This window comes from Pelophylax lessonae (genome assembly GCF_965119305.1).
Source record: "Pelophylax lessonae genome assembly, chromosome: 3".
NCBI classification, from domain to species: Eukaryota; Metazoa; Chordata; class Amphibia; order Anura; family Ranidae; genus Pelophylax; species Pelophylax lessonae.
Window position 1 is genome coordinate 422,693,959 of NC_138770.1, and position 21,380 is coordinate 422,715,338.

At 40.4% G+C, this 21,380-nt stretch overlaps 1 protein-coding gene across 1 annotated transcript in view; it reads left to right on the forward strand.

The window, feature by feature from the left end:
* Positions 1-4,614, forward strand: part of RSPO3 (R-spondin 3) — a 121,876-nt gene extending 117,262 nt beyond the window's left edge. The window contains exon 5 of the mRNA XM_082252401.1: positions 3,930-4,614. Within this exon, the coding sequence (XP_082108527.1) occupies positions 3,930-4,062 (133 nt within the window). The 3' untranslated portion in view covers positions 4,063-4,614. The remainder of the gene's footprint in view (positions 1-3,929) is intronic.
* The last annotated feature ends 16,766 nt before the right edge of the window (positions 4,615-21,380 follow it).

Below are 21,380 nucleotides of genomic sequence, written 5' to 3' on the forward strand. Positions count from 1 at the left end.
ATTTTTAGTTAACATAGTTTTTTTTTTTTAGATTTAGCAGGAAGTATGCGAGTTATGTTATATTTGTGTCTGCTAATAGTGATTTTGTTGTAATTTTAGCTAAATATATCTTTAATATTTTCTTGGGGGGGCCCTGCCAGGTAGTCTGTACGGGGCCCCGCGATTTCTAACAGCAGCCCTGATACTGTCTATACTCTGTCCAAATTTCTCTCAGTTCTTATTAGTGTTATGAAATATTTTGACATCCGAGAATTATTAATAAAACACTCTATAACTATTTTGCCTCCCAGACGTCAGGACACAACACTGCCCCTCTTTTCGTATCATAGCTCCCAACTGTCCCTGATTTTAATGGACTGTCCCTGATTTGAAACAAAGTCCCTATGTCCCTCTTTCCTCCTCATTTGTCCATTATTTTGGTCTGATCTTTATAGTTGTATATAAAATGCACCATTTAGCTTTCCAAAAGTGTTTCCTAGTGCTAAAACTTTCATCCAATTTCTAAATGGCCGCATTTGTAAATGTAAAAAGCCAGTATAAAGGAATAGTAGTGGTAAAAATAAGCACTTATGGGCTTACCTAATCTTTTTTTTTATAATTATCTTTAAAGTGGGCATGGTATGGGGTGTGTCCTATGCCTACATACTTTTGCTAATAGGTGTCCCTCGTTCCCATCTCAAAAAGTTGGGAGGTATCGTCATATTCCCACCAAAATTTGTTAAAGATCTACAAAATACGCAAATAAGATGGTCTAACATATATTTTTCTTAAAAAAATATAGCTAAAACATTTTTCATTGTGTATAGGGAGTAGTAAAACCCTGTCTACATTTTTTGCTATTGGTATCCCACTCCAGAAATTTCCTTTCACTTCCTGTGCTGTAGCTCCAACAGGAAATTACAGCAAATCTCTCCAAAGTAAGTAAATCCCCACTAAGACATTTGTCACCAGAACAATTGTTCTCATTGGAAGATTTCCCTTCTATTCCTGTTCTGTTGACAACTGAAATCCCTTTACTTTTAGTCCCAATGACACTGGTCATCAGTACGAATAAAGAAAAATTAAAGGGAAAATAAAGGGAAAATGCCACAAGCAGGGACATAGACAGCAATCAACACCTGCCATAGGTATTAACCCTAACTACTCTATCTAAAAATAAATGAATTTCGTTTTAAATACATTTTAGGATTTAATTTGTCAGTTCAACAAATTACTATGTAAAATGAAGGCATGCCTGAACAATTAATTCAAATTTTACTGCACCCAGTTAGAGAGACCCTCCCACTACAAAGTTTGCAAATTCTGTAGATCCAATGTTCAAATCAAAAGGCATGTTTTCTAGATCAGAATTATGGCTGCCTATATGGTCAGAGTTATGCAAGTATTACAAGAGTGGCCTGGACACAAATTGTTTCATTGACGAAAGTTAATTAAGTACGTAACTGAGGTTGCATCACAAGTTTTATGTTGTACTTCAGGCAACTGTGACCAAGCATTAAGGAGGACCACAATGTAACCCCTTCTCCAACAGCCACTTCCAGACCCATAACTTCTACTGTTCCATTTGCATTATGCTTTACTTTTGAGGTCCTAGCTCTTTTTTTCTGTGCTCAAAAAAATAAAGACTCTACAAATGACACTCATCAAAGCTATGGCTCTTTATGTTATGAGAGGAGAGGATCAACAGTAAAGAAGATGCACTTTAAAGTATATCTTTAGTCAAAACTTTTCTTCGCTATGGATAGAATGAGAAAAGATCTGAGCCCATTACAGGTTTATCAGTTGTCCGAGGACCCCATTAGAGAGCTTTCCTCTTACTCACTGTCCAGGGGACAACCTTTTCCCAGACCCAAAGTAAAGGAAACTCTCTAACAGCACCAAAGACTGAAGTAAAAATGTTTTTTTTTTTTTTTTTTTTTAGTTACGTAAGGAAATGCTAGAACCTCTGTCAGCATTTTATTGTCTTTTTCCATGTTGCAAATTTTTGGTAAAATGTTGGCCCCAGAACAGGAAGTGAGGGAGTCCCAGAGACGGGATTCTAACCCTTCCCCACTCCTCAAAAATGTGGGTATAGTTACACTTTAACTTCAAGCTAAAAATATATAGTAGTATAAGTCTGAGATATGACAAATGCAGAGCCCCACACCAGTTTTCAACCTTTGCATGTGTATTTAGACATAAAAAGCACTATATCAACTGTCATAAGGAAATGCTATATTTTGTTGGTTCAGTGATTACTGTCGCTTGATTGCCCCCTTAATTTTCAAAATTCTGCTGTTGAACATATGAGCTACAGACATAGTACAAACATGTTTTTCAAGTATGATATAATTGGTTTTGGGTGCGAACATATGACAGCTGTAAAGTGTTAAGTTATCATTTGGGGAATAATATAAAATATTCCATACCTGGACTGGTTCCATAAAGAAAGTAAAACTGGATCACATTAGGCCTCTGAATGTGCTCTGCTGGCAGGCACAGGTTAAAGAATTTTTCTACATTTCTTTTTCCTCATGCATTATACCAAACTTTGCTCATTCTCCCCGTTTGTAAGGCATTCTGTATTTTCAATGTATTGCTTTTCCGTATACAGAAGATATTTAACATATTAAGCTAAAATGAAAAAAAAAAATGCAATATGTGAAGATTAGTAAGAAAATATAGTAGCTATAATCACTACAAAAAAAACATTTATGTCACTCATATCATCACATTAGTGAATTTTTACTTGTACTTGAACATATGCATTACTTGAAATGGTTTCAGCTGTAACATTTATTGCAATAACTATATACTGTTTCAAGTGTATCTCATTTATCTTATTTTTTGCATTTTGTCTCATTTAGATAAACTAAAGGGAATGAAAAATTAAGTTAGTCACTATAAAAACATTCCTATCATATTTTATAGTGCAGCTTAAAAAATAAAAATAAAAAATTGCCTATTGCATGAGCTATTAAAGCAACCCTCTCTCCAGCACAGTCTTCAAATGGCAAAATATTCCTGCCACTTGCACCACCAAACAATGCTTCCTTCAATAAAAATTGTCTCCTGAAGTCTCCAAAGAAATCAACACTCCCTGGGGTGTCAATCTGCTGGCTCCCCCGCATCTCTCACTGGTTCCTCCTGCTCGTCCACACATTACTAATGCATCCTGCGACAGGGTCACTTTAATACACTTAATTTATATTACCTCCTATTTCTACTAATGAGCTCCAATCCATCAATAAATGCTTTCTGTAATGTTCTAGACTAGTAGTTCTCAGCCACTATTTCTGGGCTGCAGCCTTCCTTCTTTCAGGCCTCCAGCCAGCTTCAGATCCCTTAAACTCCCACAGTTCCTCCTAGCTTCCATAGTGCCCCCCAACCTCCCATAGTTGCCTCAGTGCACAGAGCCCTCAGCATCCACAGTTATGCCCAGGTTCTCTCAGTGCAGCTCAGCCTCCCACAGTGCCCCCCAGCTTGCTGCAGACCCTCCAGTCCTCCATAGTGCCCCCAACCGTCAACAGTGTCTCATAGTGCTAACCAGCTTCCTCAAGAAACCTCATCCCCTACAGGGCAACCAAGTCTACTGCAGAATCTCCTAGCCCTCTCCACAACCTCCAACCCCCTACAGTGACACCCAGCCCCACCCAAAGCCATCCAATATTTCTGTACATTTTTTGCATTCCTACACATTTATTGTTTGAGTATAAACTGTATTTTTTACTGTTGGTGAATAGACAATTTTGAAAATTTACCAGACCATGGTCACAAATGGTTGAAAACCACTGTTCTTGACAACTCCTACCCTCCATCTTGATTTACTTCTTCTTCACAAACATTTACAAAACAGAAAAAATGATAAAATATCAAACCCATTGAAATCAGGTAATATGCTTTACTTTTGAGGGATGGTGGAACTAAACAGTTTTTGATTTTCATTTCAGGGTAAAAGGCAAAGATGAGACAAAAAAGAACAAGCAGAGAAGAAAGGAAGGAGATGTACAGAGGAAACAGAGGCAGAAAAAACAAGAAAAACCTCAGCGAGGCGAAGGAAAGCAACGAGAAGTTAAAGCCTAGAAATTGGAAAATGCAGACGATGCAGCCATAACCTTCTTGTGCTCTTATCGGACATGTAAGGCCGCATGCCTCTATGACCGACTTCTGAATGCTGCTATACTGATCACATCCCTGGCTGATTAAACCTTTAGATGGAGTGGACAGCTTTCATACAACTTAGGCCTTAACAACATTTCAAGCTTCTCTCTTGAATTACTGATATGCTGAAAAAGAATCAGAGACACCTAACAGGAAAGGATTATGAGATGTGCTCCATGGATGCTTTATATTTTTATGCTTTTATGCATAGGTAAAAGACAATTAAGACTCTCTTCAATTAAGACTCTCTTCCTTGTAATTATTAATAGCAACATTTTAGCCTATTTTGTAAAGTATTTTTTCAAACTGTTTTTTTTTTTTTTTTTTGGAGAATTATAGACACGTTATATATGGAAATCTACAGCACAGTTGTTCTCTAACACATTTCTGTGGTTGAATCACAAAAAAAAAAAAAAAAAAGAAAAAAAAAAAGCATTTACCAGCATGTACACATTACTGAGGAAATTATCATACCATATCCAGCTAAATTATGGTTACCTCACTCCATGCCAGCTGTAGGACTGGAACATTTCCAAGATTTGTTCTTTTTTTTTTTTGGTTCTCTTTACAGTTACAGTAGTGTGAACTGAGTTTTATTTGGGTCGACGCTGCCTCATAAGTCATAAAGTCATAATGAGCAATATTAAGTTTAGTCAGTGCTGGAGGATAACATTTATATGTTGTATAGGAACAAAATGCGGTACTAATCTCAAAGCAAAGCGGCTCTATGGTTAGACATATTTTAATTTATTAGCACTCACAAATTTGGTCAATGACATTTTCCTATGCTTGTTGTAGTTTTAGCCTTTAAATGTTTGCAAAGGAAAAATTCGTGGAGAATGACGTCTTAGGATATCCCTGTAAACTCTAGAAGAATAACAAGGAGAAGTTACCAAGTCGAGACAGCCGTGATCCTTTGTCTAAAATTCATATTGGATATGGCTTAACATCAGCTAGAGTACTGAATTCCTTACATCCCTAGGACTTAACCACATCCATGCAAAAATAAGGACAGAATGTGAAAAACATTTAAACAGTGCCTTTGGGGCGTCTCCAAAATGTGTCCAAGGTGTCACTCATAGTGTGTTGTCATAGTCCTATAAAAAGGTATGGCTAGATGGTGTGATTGAGCAAAGAGCAGGATGTGAACCACATAATGTTAGATGGCAAATACAAAAATTCAAAAATAGCACTGGGCCTGGCCTACCATTCTTTTTTTTTTTTTTCTGGTGAAAAAAATTAAATATAATATGCTCTTGCGTTGTAAAGGAGCAGTTTGCAGTCATAAAAGCTTGTAGTGGTTGTTTCTTTGCAACCATGGAAGACGTTCTTGGAGGGAATATTATCGTGCTTTGCTAGAAATGCTGTTTAATGTATTGAACATCAGAATGGTTTCCAGACGGACGTAGTGTCCCAGACATAATTGCTTTTTGTGCAGGGCAACATGTTCTATCCCTCTGCTTTCATTTTACTGCTATATCTATCATGCATCTGTCTGCATGTTAAAAAAAATCTACAGACCAAAACCTTTAATCCTTCTGCTTCTGGAAGGATCTGCGAAGCATTGATCTGCCAGTCACAGCAGATCCTAACAGCTACATAAGTATTTGGCTGTGAATAGCAAAAGAGCTAAGTAATACAGTAAAAAAAAGCAGTATGTCATGGAAACTTTGTGTATTTTCCAGTATTGTTATCTTCTGGAAAAAAAAAATATTATTTTATAATCTGCTTGTTGATCAGCATGGAGAAAGGGGTACAACTTCAATAATGTTGTGTGTGTCTATTGAGCGAAATTCCACTACAATAAATATATTTCATGACACAGTTGAGTTTTTAGTTGGCTACACATTTTCTTAATTGTGGTAATATGTTATATGCTGCTAAATTGCAAAATTATTTGAGGATGTACAGTAAACCCCCCTCCATTGCGGGGGTTACGTTCCGGACCCAGCCGCAAAAAGTGAAAATCAGCGAAATAGAAAAACCCTATTAAAATGCATTGTAGGCATGTTTTTTTTACTGTCACTTTACGTGTAAAAGCATTTTAAGGTCTTTAAACACACTTTTAAAATAATAGAAACTCATTTAAACACATAAAAGATACCGAGAGACATAGCAAGAGCTATGGAAAACACAAAAATATTTCATTTTTAATGATTTATATAGTAAAATAACATTACAAAAAAAAAAACGCAATATACCGGGACCGCAAAAACTGAACCGCGATGGAGCGGGGGTTTACTGTATATTACCACTTGCTGACTGCCCTATAGCATTTTTACTGCTATAGGGTGGCTGCTGTGCGCAGGATCATATATATATACGTGATCCTGCACTTCCAGGTAGGGGGCACAAATGCACGCCACCAGCATCTTGTTCCCGCTGTGATTATACACAGGCAGATTGCTGTCCTGACAGGAGGGAAGGTATGGATCCTGTGTCTCTGCAAAGCAGGGACTAAGATTCATGTCTTCCTCTAGTAAACGTACCTCCCACACTGTAGTAAAACACAGGCTAGGCACACAGTTAACCCTTTGATTGCCCCTGATGTTAACCCCTTCCCTGCCAGTGTCAATACAGTGAATATTTTTTAGCACTAATCATTGTATTAGTGTCACTGGTTCCTAAAAAGTGTCAGTTAGTGTCAGAATGTCCGCCGCAATATTACAATCCCGTTATACATAAGTCGCTGGTCGCCACCACTACTAGTAGAAAAATTATTTAAAAAAAATATGCAATAGTTTGTAGACGCTATACCTTTTGCACAAACCAATCAATATACGCTTATTGGAATTTTTTTTTTTTTTTACCAAAAACATGTAGCAGAATACATATTGGCCTAAATTGATAAAGATATTTGTTTTTTTTTTTAATTTTTTATTGGATATGTTTTATAGCAGAAAGTAAAACATTTTTTTTCAAAATTGTCTGCCTTTTTTCAGTTTATAGCGCAAAAAATAAAAAACAATTAAGTTATTAAATATCAATAAAAGAAAGCTCTATTTGTGGGGAAAAAAGGACATAAATTTTATTTGAGTACAGTGTTGCACGACCTCGCAGTCAGTTAAAGTAATGCACTGCTGTATCGCAAAATGGAACGGTCAAGAAGTGGGGTAAATCTTCCAGAGGTCAAGTAGGTAAAGGATGAAATATTTGGTATCCATAATGTCAGGACCTATGCCATATTTCCATAAAACATGTAGGCAGATAATTCCATTATGGAGATAAGGGGGGAAAAGGGGGGGGTGAAGAGAGGTCTGTGTTCTTTGTACTACAATAGAAATGAAGTAGGCAAGGCTGACAACATGTGTAAGAAATTCAGAGCTGTGTTGTCATGTCTCCGAGTTGAGAGCATGCTATATTTCAGGCACATTGACAATTATTTTCAGTGCTTGCAGAATATTTGAAGAAACAAGGTAGGGAAATGTGCATGTATTCCTGTTATGCAATTTTTTATTAGCTTAAGCAATTGCAAAAAAAAATGACCTACTGTTTCCTGTCCATGGCCATCAACACTATTCAGCCACTATTGAAATGGCTGATTCCCCAAGCCTTATTGGGACCGAAAAGCTATGGCACTTAGGAATGCTTAGTCTTTGGGAGCGTCAGACTGTGCCATCTAGTGTACATGCTCTGGTATTACAGAATGAGCTCCGAAAGCACAGTTCCTCCCCTCCTTCATCCCACACTGTTGGGACCCAAAAGCTATGTCACTTAGGAATGCTTATTTTTGGGGACTGTCAGACTGTGCCATCTAGTGTACATGCTCTGGTATTAAAGAATAAGCTCCAAAAACACAGTTCCTCCCCTCCTTCATCCCACACTGTTGGGACCCAAAAGCTATGCCACTTAGGAATGCTTAGTCTTTGGGACCGTCAGACTGTGCCATCTAGTGTACATGCTCTGGTATTAAAGAATGAGCTCCAAAAACACAGTCCCCCCCCCTCCTTAATCCCACACCGTTGGGACCCAAAAGCTATGCCACTTAGGAATGCTTAGTCTTTGGGGACCGTCAGACTGTGCTATCTAGTGTACATGCTCTGGTATTAAAGAATGAGCTCCAAAAACACAGTTCCTCTCCTCTTTCATCCCACACTTTTGCATTAAGGAGAGGAGAGCTGTTAGTAAAAATTCAAATTTTTTTTTAGAAATAGCATTATAATTAAATTCCCTTCCTGCCCACATTGTTTCTATTGCAATGTCCTTTCCAATCCCGGTGTCCTCAGGGAAATCTCCACCCGCTGCTTACTGTAGGAAGGACCAGCAGTGAAGGTTAGCACTCATATGACCGTAATGAAAAACAAAGAATAAAAGTATTTTTTACGGCATTTTTTCCGATTAAAAAAGCAGATTGAAGATGCCATGTCAGAGGTACCATCTGGGTCATGGATGATATCTTGTCTTCTACTTTAGGTTTACAAGAAGTCTTGAAAACATAATGCATTGGTTCTTGGTCTTTCTTGTCTAACAGCATGAATATATGTGCTATGCCAGCAGCCAGAACCAGTGGGACCTCTTGGCGACAGGGAATCCCTTCAAAGGACACCATAGCTGGTTAATTCTCCCTTCTGTTTTGCAACCCAACACTCTTTTCATTATGCATATTACTGACTGTCAGCTGAATAATTGCAAATTATTAAACTAGTTACTTCATTTCTAGCCAATGCTTAATTACCTAAATAAAAACAGATTTGAGTGAGAGAAATATATATATATCGTTAAATATATAAAAGCTGCTGCATTAAAAGAACATGTTGGGAGTGTCAATCCAACAGCAGCTGAGGAGCCAAAGGTTAGTATTTAAAGTTCATATGGAAATAACAATATAAGAGAACATAAGGATTCCTCGTGTTCCCCATTATTGAACTTGTTACAATGAAAAGCATTGTTTTGAAGAACATGTCTAGCACCATGAAGTTTTGTTGCAGCCATCAACACATATCCTCTCTTGAAGATGACAGAGTAAATGCTTCCACATGAGCCAGTTATTTGCCTTTATGATAAATGACTATGCAACATACAAGGATGCACTAAATATAAAATATACCATAATCAGCAGTGCTTTGATGCCGTTGTTTGGAACACCTAACTGTCCACAACTACAGTGACAAATATCGAATGACAATGCGATTTCCAAGTTCCATTTACGATTAAAGTAAGCGGAGGCAAGCAAAACCTTGAACTGTTGGGATTTGCTTTGCTGACCTATTCATTGCTTTTCATTATTAAAATATCAATAGCTCAGAGATTAAAAACCCATTTTAGCAATATTAGTCTGAACTAATTGATCATTGGAAGTTTTTCTTTATTCTGCAAATAAGAAAAAAAATACTCTTTTAGGTTGAGCAAAGGCTTGTAGACCCTGCTGCCCCTTTTTGCATGCCAAAAAAAATGTCAATATTTTATAAAATATGAAGCATATCTGTGGGCAAATGTAATCGTTTGGCTGCCTGAAAATTACAGGTCACAAGTTTGCAAATTCACCAAGCTGAAGAGCCATCTTCAAACACTGGCAGAGCAAAATACAGAGCTGGTAAGAACAAAACATTATTATTTGTCTATAATTTATTACTACCTACTGTATAATGGGTTTTTACATGCACTCATTTTCACCCTTGAAACAATTTTATTTTCTATATTTATTGTCAGATTCTTCATTAATGTATATGTCAAACCTTTGCGGATGACATTAAAGTGGTTGTTAAGCCACTATGTGATCTTTTTTTTTAGATTACAAACTGTATCCTCGTGCCTGTGCTTTATTTAAAAAAAAAGCTGATTTCTACCTGTTTTTACAGCTCCTATCGGCGATCACGTGACTCCCGTCTCTCTTCTCTCCCATCTGACATCTCCAAGGGGGCGGGGCCAAGAACTTCATCTGATGTCAGCTGGGGAGGCGGGGAGGAAAGGAGGAGAGAGTCGGTGAGTCACGTGACGGCCGAGCGGCATTGTAAAACCATGTAGAAATCTGTTTTTTTTTTTTTTTTTAATAAAGCACAGGCACTAGGATACAGTTTGTAATCTAACAGAGGAGATGATGTAAAGATCACATAGTTTTGTAGCAGCTGGGAGGGGAGCAGAGCGGTGCTAGTGAGCAGACAGACAGGGAGGGGGGAGGAGGGGGGAGGGAGACAGAGGAGAGCTGCAGATAGCTGCGGATGACGGAGACACGTATGCTGACCACGGTGTCAGGGCTCAGCAGCCATGATACACCATGGTCAGTGTACAGGGAGGAGGGTAGAAACTGGCAGGATCAACAGGTATTTTAGGTGATACGTGACATCACCATGTTCCTGCAGTCATTGAGCGAGGTGTGCATTCCACCACAACCTTGGCTCGGGACCTTCTACTTAGTGCTCCACATCTCTCCTTTCCATCCCCCTACACTGCTGGATGGCTTCTGTCAAAGGGACAGGGAGTTTCTGGAACTAACCTCCGTGATGTCCATTCATGCCTGCTGTCACCAAAGATCGTCGTGTAAGTGATTCTTAAGTGTATGTCAATAAATAGTTTTACACTGTACTTAGAGGCACCTTCCTCTTTCCTTTTTATTGTAGGTGATAGAAGGGGCCAAATTATACAGCATAAGCACTGTGCTGTATAACATCCTTCAAGGGAACAGGATCTGTTTTTTTTTTTTTGCTTTTTTTTAGGGTACCAAACGTTTTAAATTTGCTAAAGCAGTATAATCATTTGCCATTTTCCTATTTTAATCGAAATACTTATTTTATACTTTGTTGCATCAGAGTGCTGCTGATCACCTGCAGCCTCTCTAAAACCACTTTTCGTCTACGTGCCGTAACTCCAGTGTTGGCTGCATGTCACTACTCAGGACGGGTGACAACATTAGACACGCCTGCTTAACCACTTGCTGACTAGGCCTTTTCTCAAACCTTTTGTTTACAAGTTTAAAGGTGAGTTCCGGGCACAGAAACCATTTTTCAATAAACATACCCCCGGGACAGTCAGGGCTAGCACATTCCACAATGGCTAGCCTCTGATCTGTCCCGGTTCGCACTTACCTGCAAGATGAAATACTTACTTATAAAATTTCTTCCACAGCGTTGCCATCTCTCTTGTGGGCAGCTGAAGCCGGCGCGGTCCTCTTCTGCGTCTTCTTCCGCGTGCTCTTCTCCCAGAATGCGCCTGCACCGGCCCCTCTCGTCACTTCCGGTGTGGCGCCGCATTCCTACACAGCTTCTGGGCATGCCCAGAAGCTGTTTAACAGGGGAATGTGGCGTCGCCCGGAAGTGACGAGCGGGGCCGGTGCCGTCGCATTGATTCCTGGGAGCGATGACGTTCAGCTCCCAGGAATCATCGCGAGACAGGAAGTGACGGCGGAGCCGCGGCGCTGAGGGAGGAAGTACTCTGAGGTGAGTATTTTCGATCTTCAATTACAAGGTGAGTAAAAAAAAAAAAAAGAACCTAACTATCCAATTCCTTTTCAGGTGATGCAGAACTAGCGGACGGGCACAAAAACAAAAGATCGATTTTGTGCCTGGAACTCCGCTTTAAATTTGTATTTCTTGCTAGAAAATTAGTTGGAACCCCCAAAATATTATATATATATATATATATATATATATATATATATATATATATATATATTTTTTTTTTTTTTTTTTTTTTTTGTTTTTGGAGAGACCCTAGAGAATAAAATGACAATCGTTGCAATATTTTATGTCTCACTGTATTTGCTTTCAAACGCAATTTTTGGGGAAAAAATACACAAAGAATACAACGAATACAAGATGGAAAAAAAAAAACCACAATAGTTACCCCAATATTTTTGTATAATGTGAAAGATGATGTTACGCCGAGTAAATAGATAAAGCTTTAAAATTGCGCACGCTCTTGGGATGAAAACAAACTACGGTGCTTAAAAATCTCCATAGGGGTTTTGGTGTAAAATTTCTGCTCTCACTCTAAACACCATGGTGATACCTCATGTGTGTGATTTGAACACAGTTTACATATACTGGCGCGAACTACATATGCGTTAGCTGCACCCAAGCACAGAGGGATGGGGCGCTTTCATTTTTTTTTTTATCGTATTTATTTTAGTTTATATTTTTACTGTCTCTTCACTTTTTTTATCACTTGTATTCCTATTACAAGGAATTTAAACATTACAGGTCCTCTTTATTGAGAGAACTGTGGTCCAAAAGCAGAGGTGGGGGACTTGAGTCACATGACTTGACTTAAGTCAGACTTAAGTCAACAGTTTGAGGACTTGAGACTTGCTTGACTAAAATTAATAAAAGACTTGACTTGACTTTGACTTGGTATTCATGACTTGAGACTTGACTTTGACTTGAGACATATGACTCAAAATGACTTTACTTTTTTAAGTTATTAAATATTTGCATTTTCTCAAGATGTGTTAAAGCAAAATTAATGTGCCTGTTATGTTTCTGACACCACGGTCACCTAAAACCCCTCAGTGTGTTCTGATTTTTAGGACACTGGCTGTTTAAGTTATGTTGGAAATACTTAACATGTTTTTAGTGACTGTGGTGTTGAAACATGACCGGACGAAGGATTTTGAGCTGTTTGGGCATTCAAAGTGTTTCTTTAATATGCCAAGAAAAAAGCACTAAGCAGTTTTGTTAATGTTGAAAATAAATCAAAACCTTTCCTGACCACTGACTTTTAACTGATTTAAAGGTGAAAATTGGGGTAGATCAGTATTTTGACTTGATTTGTGACTTGACCAAAATAAATGACTTGTCTTGACTTGCTTGACTTCTAGCAGGGACTCGACTTGACTTGCTTGCTTTTCGCCACAGTAACTTGGGACTTGCTTGAGACTTGAAGGTTAAGACTTGAAACTTGCTTGGGAATTTCACATGTATGACTTACTCCCATAGTTACATAGTTAGTTACATAGTTAGTGAGGTTGAAAAAAGACATCAGTCCATCCAGTTCAACCTATGATGTGTGTGTGTTTGCTTTTAACCGTACATTGTATACCCCTGTATGTTGTGGTCTCCAAGGTGCCCATCTAATAGTTTTTTGAAACTATCAATGCTCCCAGCTGATATGACTGCTTGTGGAAGAGAATTCCACATCCTTACCGCTCTTACAGTGAAGAACCCCTTACGTATTTTAAGGTTAAACCGCCTTTCCTCTAGTTTTAGTGAATGGCCACGTGTCTTATTGTATCTCCTCTCTCTGAATAGTTTGTTCCTTATGCTAGGGTCGCCAGTACAGTATTTGTACATTGATATCATATCCCCCCTCAAGCGTCTCTTCTCTAGAGAGAATAGGTTCAGTGCTTGTAGCCTTTCCTCATAGCTGATGTCCTCCATTACCCTAATTATTTTTGTTGCCCTTCTCTGGACTCTTTCCAATTCCAGCACATCCTTCCTGAGGACCGGTGCCCAGAACTGGACAGCATACTCCAAATGTGGCCGGACCAGAGTCTTGTAGAGAGGGAGAATACTCTCTTTATTTCTGGAGTGAATCCCCTTTTTTATACATCCCAGTATTCTGTTGGCTTTGCTTGCAGCGGCTTGGCATTGCATGCCACTGCCAAGCCTGTTGTCTACCAGTACCCCCAGGTCCCTTTCCATCCTAGACTCACCCAGAGGTTCCCCCCCCTAGTGAGTAGCTTGCTTTCTGGTTTCTGGCCCCCAAGTGCATTACTTTACATTTTTCAACATTAAACCTCATCTGCCATGTAGTTGCCCACCCCGTTATTTTGTTCAGGTCCGCTTGTAAGGTTTCCACATGTCTGTCCAAAAGACCCTAGATTTCTAATTTACCTTTAAAAACAAAAGAACACTTTTTTTTTGACATTTTGACTTTAAAAAAAAAAAGCCCAAGAACCGGAAGGGGCGTTAGAGGGGGGGGGGGGGGCACCTCTCCTGCTGCCTCTAAAAGTGATCAACTTTTATCAGACGTGGAATCCCCCATTAGAAAAAATTATATCGGAGTTTATGGCAGCTAGCTGCTGCCATAAAACTGGTAATAAACGTCAAAGTATTGACGTATTTTTCCTATGGGCCGGTTGGCAAGTGGTTCAATGTGTGTTGAAACTACTACTTGTAGTCTACATTGAAAGTGATCAAGTGATAACACAGGACCACATTTGGGAGACAAGGACAAGGACAGAGTTTTGACATTCCATAATAAGAATTGCTTGCAAAAGGCCCTTCATCACAACATCAGCAGGTATTATTTAAATCAATTCTTTTTTTTTTTTTTTTTTTGAAAATAACTCCAGACTTTCTGTGTTAGGCTTCATGCACACAGAGATACAGGGGACGTACGTACAGTGTGCTGACCCTGCGTAATCACTTTCCCGGGACTCATTAATACAACCTACAGCCACCCACTGAGATGAATTGGATAATGTATACAGTTATGCACCGGCGGTTGCATAAAGCACCTGCATGCTTACAGACGTACACTGCAAACATACACTATCTACGTTTGAAGCATACAAAGCCAGAGTTGTGGCGAGTGCAAGCTATTTGCAGAGCTATAGGTCTAACCCACTAGGGGGCATGCCAGGCCTCTGCAGTGAGACCACTGCTTCCATACAGAGTTGCTGTCAGGTAATAGGTAACTTTACTCTGGCCATGGCTGCTTTAGAAAGAAAATTAAATGTAAGACATTGAACACCTTTTGTTTTGATGCACTTGGATTTTTTTTTAGCTAATTTAGACTAAAGATTCAATTGGGCTTCAAGTACTGGCCAAGCAGTTATCTTTCTTAGGGGAAAATGCTTAACCACTTGCCGACCAGCCGCCGTAGTTATACGGCGCCAGGTCGGCTCTGTATGCAAAACAACCTATATGTACGTCACTTTGCGTAGCAGTTAGTGTGGGCACGTGCACGCACTGATTGGCTAAAGGGGCAGCCAATCAGCGGGTCAGGCACCCAGGATGTCCTCTGGGCACCAGCAGTCTCTCCCAATGAAGACAGAATGGCAGTCTGCTGATGTAAACAATGCAGACCGCTGTTCTGTCAGTGATGAACACAAGGATCCTGTGTTCCTCCTATTTAGGAACAAAGGTGTCTGTGTTCATCCAGTGAGTACAAATCCGAAAAGTTGGAGAGCACCCCCTAGGCACACTTTTATCCCTTTGATTGCCCCTGGTGTTAACCCCTTCCTTGCAAAAAAATATAGATGGATAGAAAGGCTGGAGAAGTGTTATGACAGCCCCCCTAACGTGTTTGCCCTTGTTGAAACCCCGTTGGGAATTCTCTGTGTTCTTGTCTTCTGATTACTGTAGTAATGTCACTGGTCCCCCCCAAAAGTGTCAAAAATGTCAGTTAGGTGTCTGATCTGTCCGCCGCAATGTTGCAGTCCCGGTAAAAATCGCTGATCGCCGCCATTACTAGTAAAAAATAAATAAATAAAAATGACATAAATCTTTCCCCTAGTTTGTAGATGCAATAAATTTCGCACAAACCAATCAATATACACTTATTGGGATTTTTTTTTACCAAAAATATGTAGCAGAATAAATATTGGCCTAAAATAATTGATTTTTTATTACGGTAAAAACGCACTACATGCTTTTCTGCAGCTTCTCCGTTGAAGTCTATTGAACCAAAAAAGCAAAAAAGGCACCGTTTTGCGTTAAAGTCCCTAATCTTTTCCAAAAATGCATTTCTGCAAAAAGCATGAAAAAACGCATTGGTGTAAATGGAGCCTTAGAGATCCACATACAGAAAGATTTTCCGGCATGTAACGTGAATAGAAGGCACCTTGTGGTGCTGACCTTTTTTTACTTTTTACATTTTAAAATGGCTAAAAACGTAGCTGTACGGAAAGTGATAATAAGGTCAACTATCATTTCATGGGTTAATTGGATCACTATGGGCTAATTTTTATTAATGCAAAATATTGTTTCTTTTTTCTAGTTCTTTGAAAGCCTGTTGTTTAATTTCATGACCAAATTCCCCAAAAAATATCTAGATACATAAAATAAACATTTTATACACTGTTAAATATTTACAATACAAAAAATAAATAATAAGTAATTGCAGAAAGGATCATTTTTTATGCAGCAACATCAGTATGAATGTGTTTACCATTCTTCATGTTTAGTAAACCATTATGTCACTTTGTATACATTTAAATAAATGAATATTTATTTTATCTTCATACCTATTTTTAGTCTCATCACACGCAGTTGTGTTCTGTTGATGTTTATGTTACTATGAATGGTGAATCTTAGAAAGGAAATACAAAACGTGTCATAAAACGGCCACCTCTTCGCCTTGAGCATTTTATGCTTCATCAACCATCCGCTTCTGATGCCATGGGAGAGAGAAACAACATCACCAGTAATTCATATTTGTAACTAAAATAGACACTTTACTTCTTCAAACATTGCTTTGATTACTTTACTGATTTTACCTAAAAAACAGAAACCGACAATGGCAGCTGTTCAAATTCGTTTGAAAATTTGCTAAAAGGAGAAAGGCGGCCATGTGCAGGGCAAAATAAAAACCAATACAAAGGGGGTCCCCCCAGCACACATTCAAGCTAGCTACAATAATACTAACTAACCTAAACAGGTACATTAAATATCAAGTGACACTCTCTAATAGCTCTCCATCCTCAAATGACACCCTCTATTAGCTCTCCATCCTCGAATGAGACCCTCTATTAGTTCTCCATCCTCGAATGACACCCTCTATTAGCTCTCCATCCTCGAATGAGACCCTCTATTAGCTCTCCATCCTCGAATGAGACCCTCTATTAGTTCTCCATCCTCGAATGACACCCTCTATTAGCTCTCCATCCTCGAATGAGACCCTCTATTAGCTCTCCATCCTCGAATGAGACCCTCTATTAGTTCTCCATCCTCGAATGAGACCCTCTATTAGTTCTCCATCCTCAAATGAGACCCTCTATTAGCTCTCCATCCTCAAATGACAACCTCTATTAGCTCTCCATCCTCAAATGACACCCTCTATTAGCGCTCCATCCTCGAATGACACCCTCTATTAGCTCTCCATCCTCAAATGACACCCTCTATTAGCTCTCCATCCTCAAATAACACCCTCTATTAGCTCTCCATCCTCAAATAACACCCTCTATTAGCTCTCCATCCTCAAATGACACCCTCTATTAGCTCTCCATCCTCAAATGACACCCTCTATTAGCTCTCCATCCTCGAATGACACCGTCTATTAGCACTCCATCCTCAAATGACACCCTCAATTAGCTCTCGATCCTCGAATGACACCCTCTATTAGCTCTCCATCCTCAAATGACACCCTCTATTAGCTCTCCATCCTCAAATGACACCCTCTATTAGCTCTCCATCCTCAAATGACACCCTCTATTAGCTCTCCATCCTCAAATGACACCCTCTATTAGCTCTCCATCCTCGAATGACCCCCTCTATTAGCTCTCCATCCTCGAATGACACCCTCTATTAGCGCTCCATCCTCGAATGACACCCTCTATTAGCTCTCCATCCTCGAATGACACCCTCTATTAGCTCTCCATCATCGAATGACACCCTCTATTAGCTTTCCTCCTCGAATGACACCCTCTATTAGCTTTCCTCCTCGAATGACACCCTCTATTAGCTCTCCATCCTCGAATGACACCCTCTATTGGCTTTCCTCCTCGAATGACACCCTCTATTAGCTCTCCATCCTCAAATGACATCCTCTATTAGCTCTCCATCCTCGAATGACACCCTCTATTAGCTCTCCAAACTCGAATGAAACCCTCTATTAGCTCTCCATCCTCAAATGACACCCACTATTAGTTCTCCATCCTCGAATGACACCCTCTATTAGCTCTCTATCCTCGAATGACACCCTATATTAGCTCTCCATCCTCGAATGACACCCTCTATTAGCTTTCCTCCTCGAATGACACCCTCTATTAGCTCTCCATCATGAAATGACACCCTCTATTAGCTCTCCATCCTCGAATGACACCCTCTATTAGCTCTCCATCCTCGAATGACACCCTTTATTAGCTCTCCATCCTCGAATGACACCCTCTATTAGCTCTCCATCATTGAATGACACCCTCTATTAGCTTTCCTCCTCGAATGACACCCTCTATTAGCTCTCCATCCTCGAATGACACCCTCTATTAGCTTTCCTCCTCGAATGACACCCTCTATTGGCTCTCCATCCTCGAATTACATCCTCTATTAGCTCTCCATCCTCGAATTACACCCTCTATTAGCTCTCCATCCTCAAATGACACCCTCTATTAGCTCTCCATCCTCAAATGACACCCTCTATTAGCTCTCTATCCTCGAATGACACCCTCTACTAGCTCTCCATCCTCAAATGACACCCTCTATTAGCTCTTCATCCTCAAATGACACCCACTATTAGCTCTCCATCCTCAAATGACACCCTCTACTAGCTCTCCATCCTCAAATGACACCCTCTATTAGCTCTCCATCCTCAATTGACACCCTCTATTAGGTATCCATCCTCGAATGACACCCTCTATTAGCTCTCAATCCTCAAATGACACCCTCTATTAGCTCTCCATCCTCAAATGACACCCTCTATTAGGTATCCATCCTCAAATGACACCCTCTATTAGCTCTCGATCCTCAAATAACACCCTCTATTAGCTCTCCATCCTCAAATGACACCCTCTATTTGGTATCCATCCTCAAATGACACCCTCTATTAGCTCTTGATCCTCAAATTACACCCTCTATTAGCTCTCCATCCTCAAATTACACCCTCTATGAGCTCTCCATCCTCAAATGCAGTGCCGGGACAAGGGGTGGGCAGGAGGGGACAGCTGCCCTGGTCACTGTGGTATCATGAGAGGTGGAGGAAGTGCAGCATGGGGATTGTGGGAAGGGGATTTTTGTTGGGAGGGGGATTCTGGGGGCGGTAGGGGGTATACATTTTTCAAGGAGGGCAAATTTGGGGGGATGCTAGGAGTTGTGATTTGGGGGGGACTTGTGTTGGGAGGGGGATTGGGGGAAGAGGATTTGTGCTAGAAGGTGGGATTTGGGGGGTTTATGCCAGAAAAAGTGATATGGTGGAGGGGATTTGTGCTAGGAGGGGAAGTTTTTCTTTGGGGGAGGAGATTTGTGCTAGGAGGGGTAATTTGGGGAGGGAGATTTTTGCTAGAAGGGTTAATGGGGGGAATTCATGCTGGGAGGGGGATTAGGAGTGGGGGGATGTATACTGGGGGGGGGGCAAATTTGAAGGGTAGAGGATTTGTGCTAGGAGGGGTGATTTTTAGGTGGTCAATTTGCGTGTGGGGGGGGGGGATTTGCAGAAAGAGAGAGAGAATTTGAGCCAGGGGGGAATAGGGGGGACAAATATTTGTGCTGGGGGGGTATTTCATCAGGGGAGTGGATTTGTCCTGGGTGGAGGAGGTTTATGCATAGAGGATAAGCATGCAGATTAGCGCTCAATTTTTTAGGGATGACTTTTGCTGACATAATGCTCATACATTTTGGGGAGGCGCAGTTTGGCATGTTCGCCCTGGGCACTAGGTGACCTTGTCCCGCCACTGCTCAAATTACACCCTCTGTTAGCTCTACATCCTCAAATCACAACTTCTATTAGTTTTCCATCGTCAAATGCACAATAATATGTTGTTCTGCAACCCAGAACTGCACCCAGGGGATGTGTCAAACAGTGTTTAACCACTTGCCAACCAGCTGCCGTAGTTTTACTGCAGCAGGCCAGCTCTGTTACGCAAAACAACGTAACGTGCAATCGCTTCGTGTAGCAGTTAGTGTTGGTGCGCGCATACGCCGATTGGCTAGAGGGGGAGCCAATCAGCGGGTCTGCGACTGCGATGTCTGCTGGGCACCCACGATTGCTCCCCATGGAGACAGAACGGCGGTCTGCCGATGTAAACACGGCACACCGCAGTTCCGTCAGTGATGAACACAGGGATCCTGTGTTCCTCCTATTTAGGAACACAGGTCTCTATATTCATCCAGTGAGCCCACCCCCACACAGTTAGAAAGCACCCCCTAGGCACACATTTAACCCTTTGATCGCCCCTGGTGTTAACCCCTTCCCTGCCAGTGTCATTAGTACAGTTATAGTGCATAGTTTTAGCACTGATTGCTGTAGTAATTTCACTGGTCCCCCCAAAAGTGTCAAAAATGTCAGTTAGGTGTGACAAATCTTGCCCCTAGATGGTAGACGCAATAACTTTTGTGAAAATGAATCAATATATGCTTATTGGGATTTTTTTGCCAAAAAAATGTAGCAGAATACATATTGGCCTAAAATTATGAAAACATTTTTATTTATTTTTTTTTTAATTGGGAATGTTTTATAGCAGAAAGTAAAATTATTGTTTTTTTTTTTTTTTTCAGAATTGTCGTTTTTTTTTTTGTTTATAGCGCAAAAAATAAAAATCGCACAGGTGATCAAAGAAAGAAAGCTCTATTTGTGGGGAAAAAAAGACATCAATTTTATTTGGGTGCGTGTCGCACAACCGCGCATATGTCAGTTAAAGTAACGCAGTGCTGTATCGGAAAAAATGGCCTGGTCATTAAGGGGGCAAATCTTCCCGGTCCTTAAGTGGTTAATGCATATCTAAGGTTAAAATGCATTGAATTGTATTATAGTTATTTTTTAGCCTCTCCTATAAATCTGAACAATCTTGAGGTGTATAAGCTTACTTTGGGATGATCTACACACACTGGGCTATACTAAAGCCTAGCACACAAAGGCCAAATGTCGGATGGTATCAGCTGGTTCAATAGAAACTGGCCAACATTTGTGTACTGCAGCCGATCCGACAGAAGCCTTTGACGGGCTTCTGTAGATGAGGCATGACCAAAAAAGGTCTAGCGAACAGGTCCTGATCAGCGCTCCCAACCAAAGGCAGCTCTGACTAGAGTGTTCTGGCTTGGGGGTCGTCCCCCTGTCAGAACACAATAAAACAGCAGAGGAGATCGCAGTACTAACATCACATGGTTAGTACAGCGGCTTCTGTGGAGCAGTCAGGATTTTTTTTTTCAATCTAACCAAAAAAACTAGTAGTGCGTACCAGGCTTAAAACTGGAGCACACAGAATCTGGTGCAGCTGTGCATATTAACCACTTTAACCACTTTAGAACCGCTCACAGTAATACTACTGCGGCAGAGTGGCTCGTTATCGTCCAGCGACGTAGTATTAACGTCGTTAGACACTCCCCCATTCACAGCGGGAGTCGGGCCAGGGGAGGAGCAGCGGCGATCGCCGCTGCTCTTACCCGATCGTCGGGGATCGAGTCTGGAGATCCGCCCGCTGTGTGTAAACACAG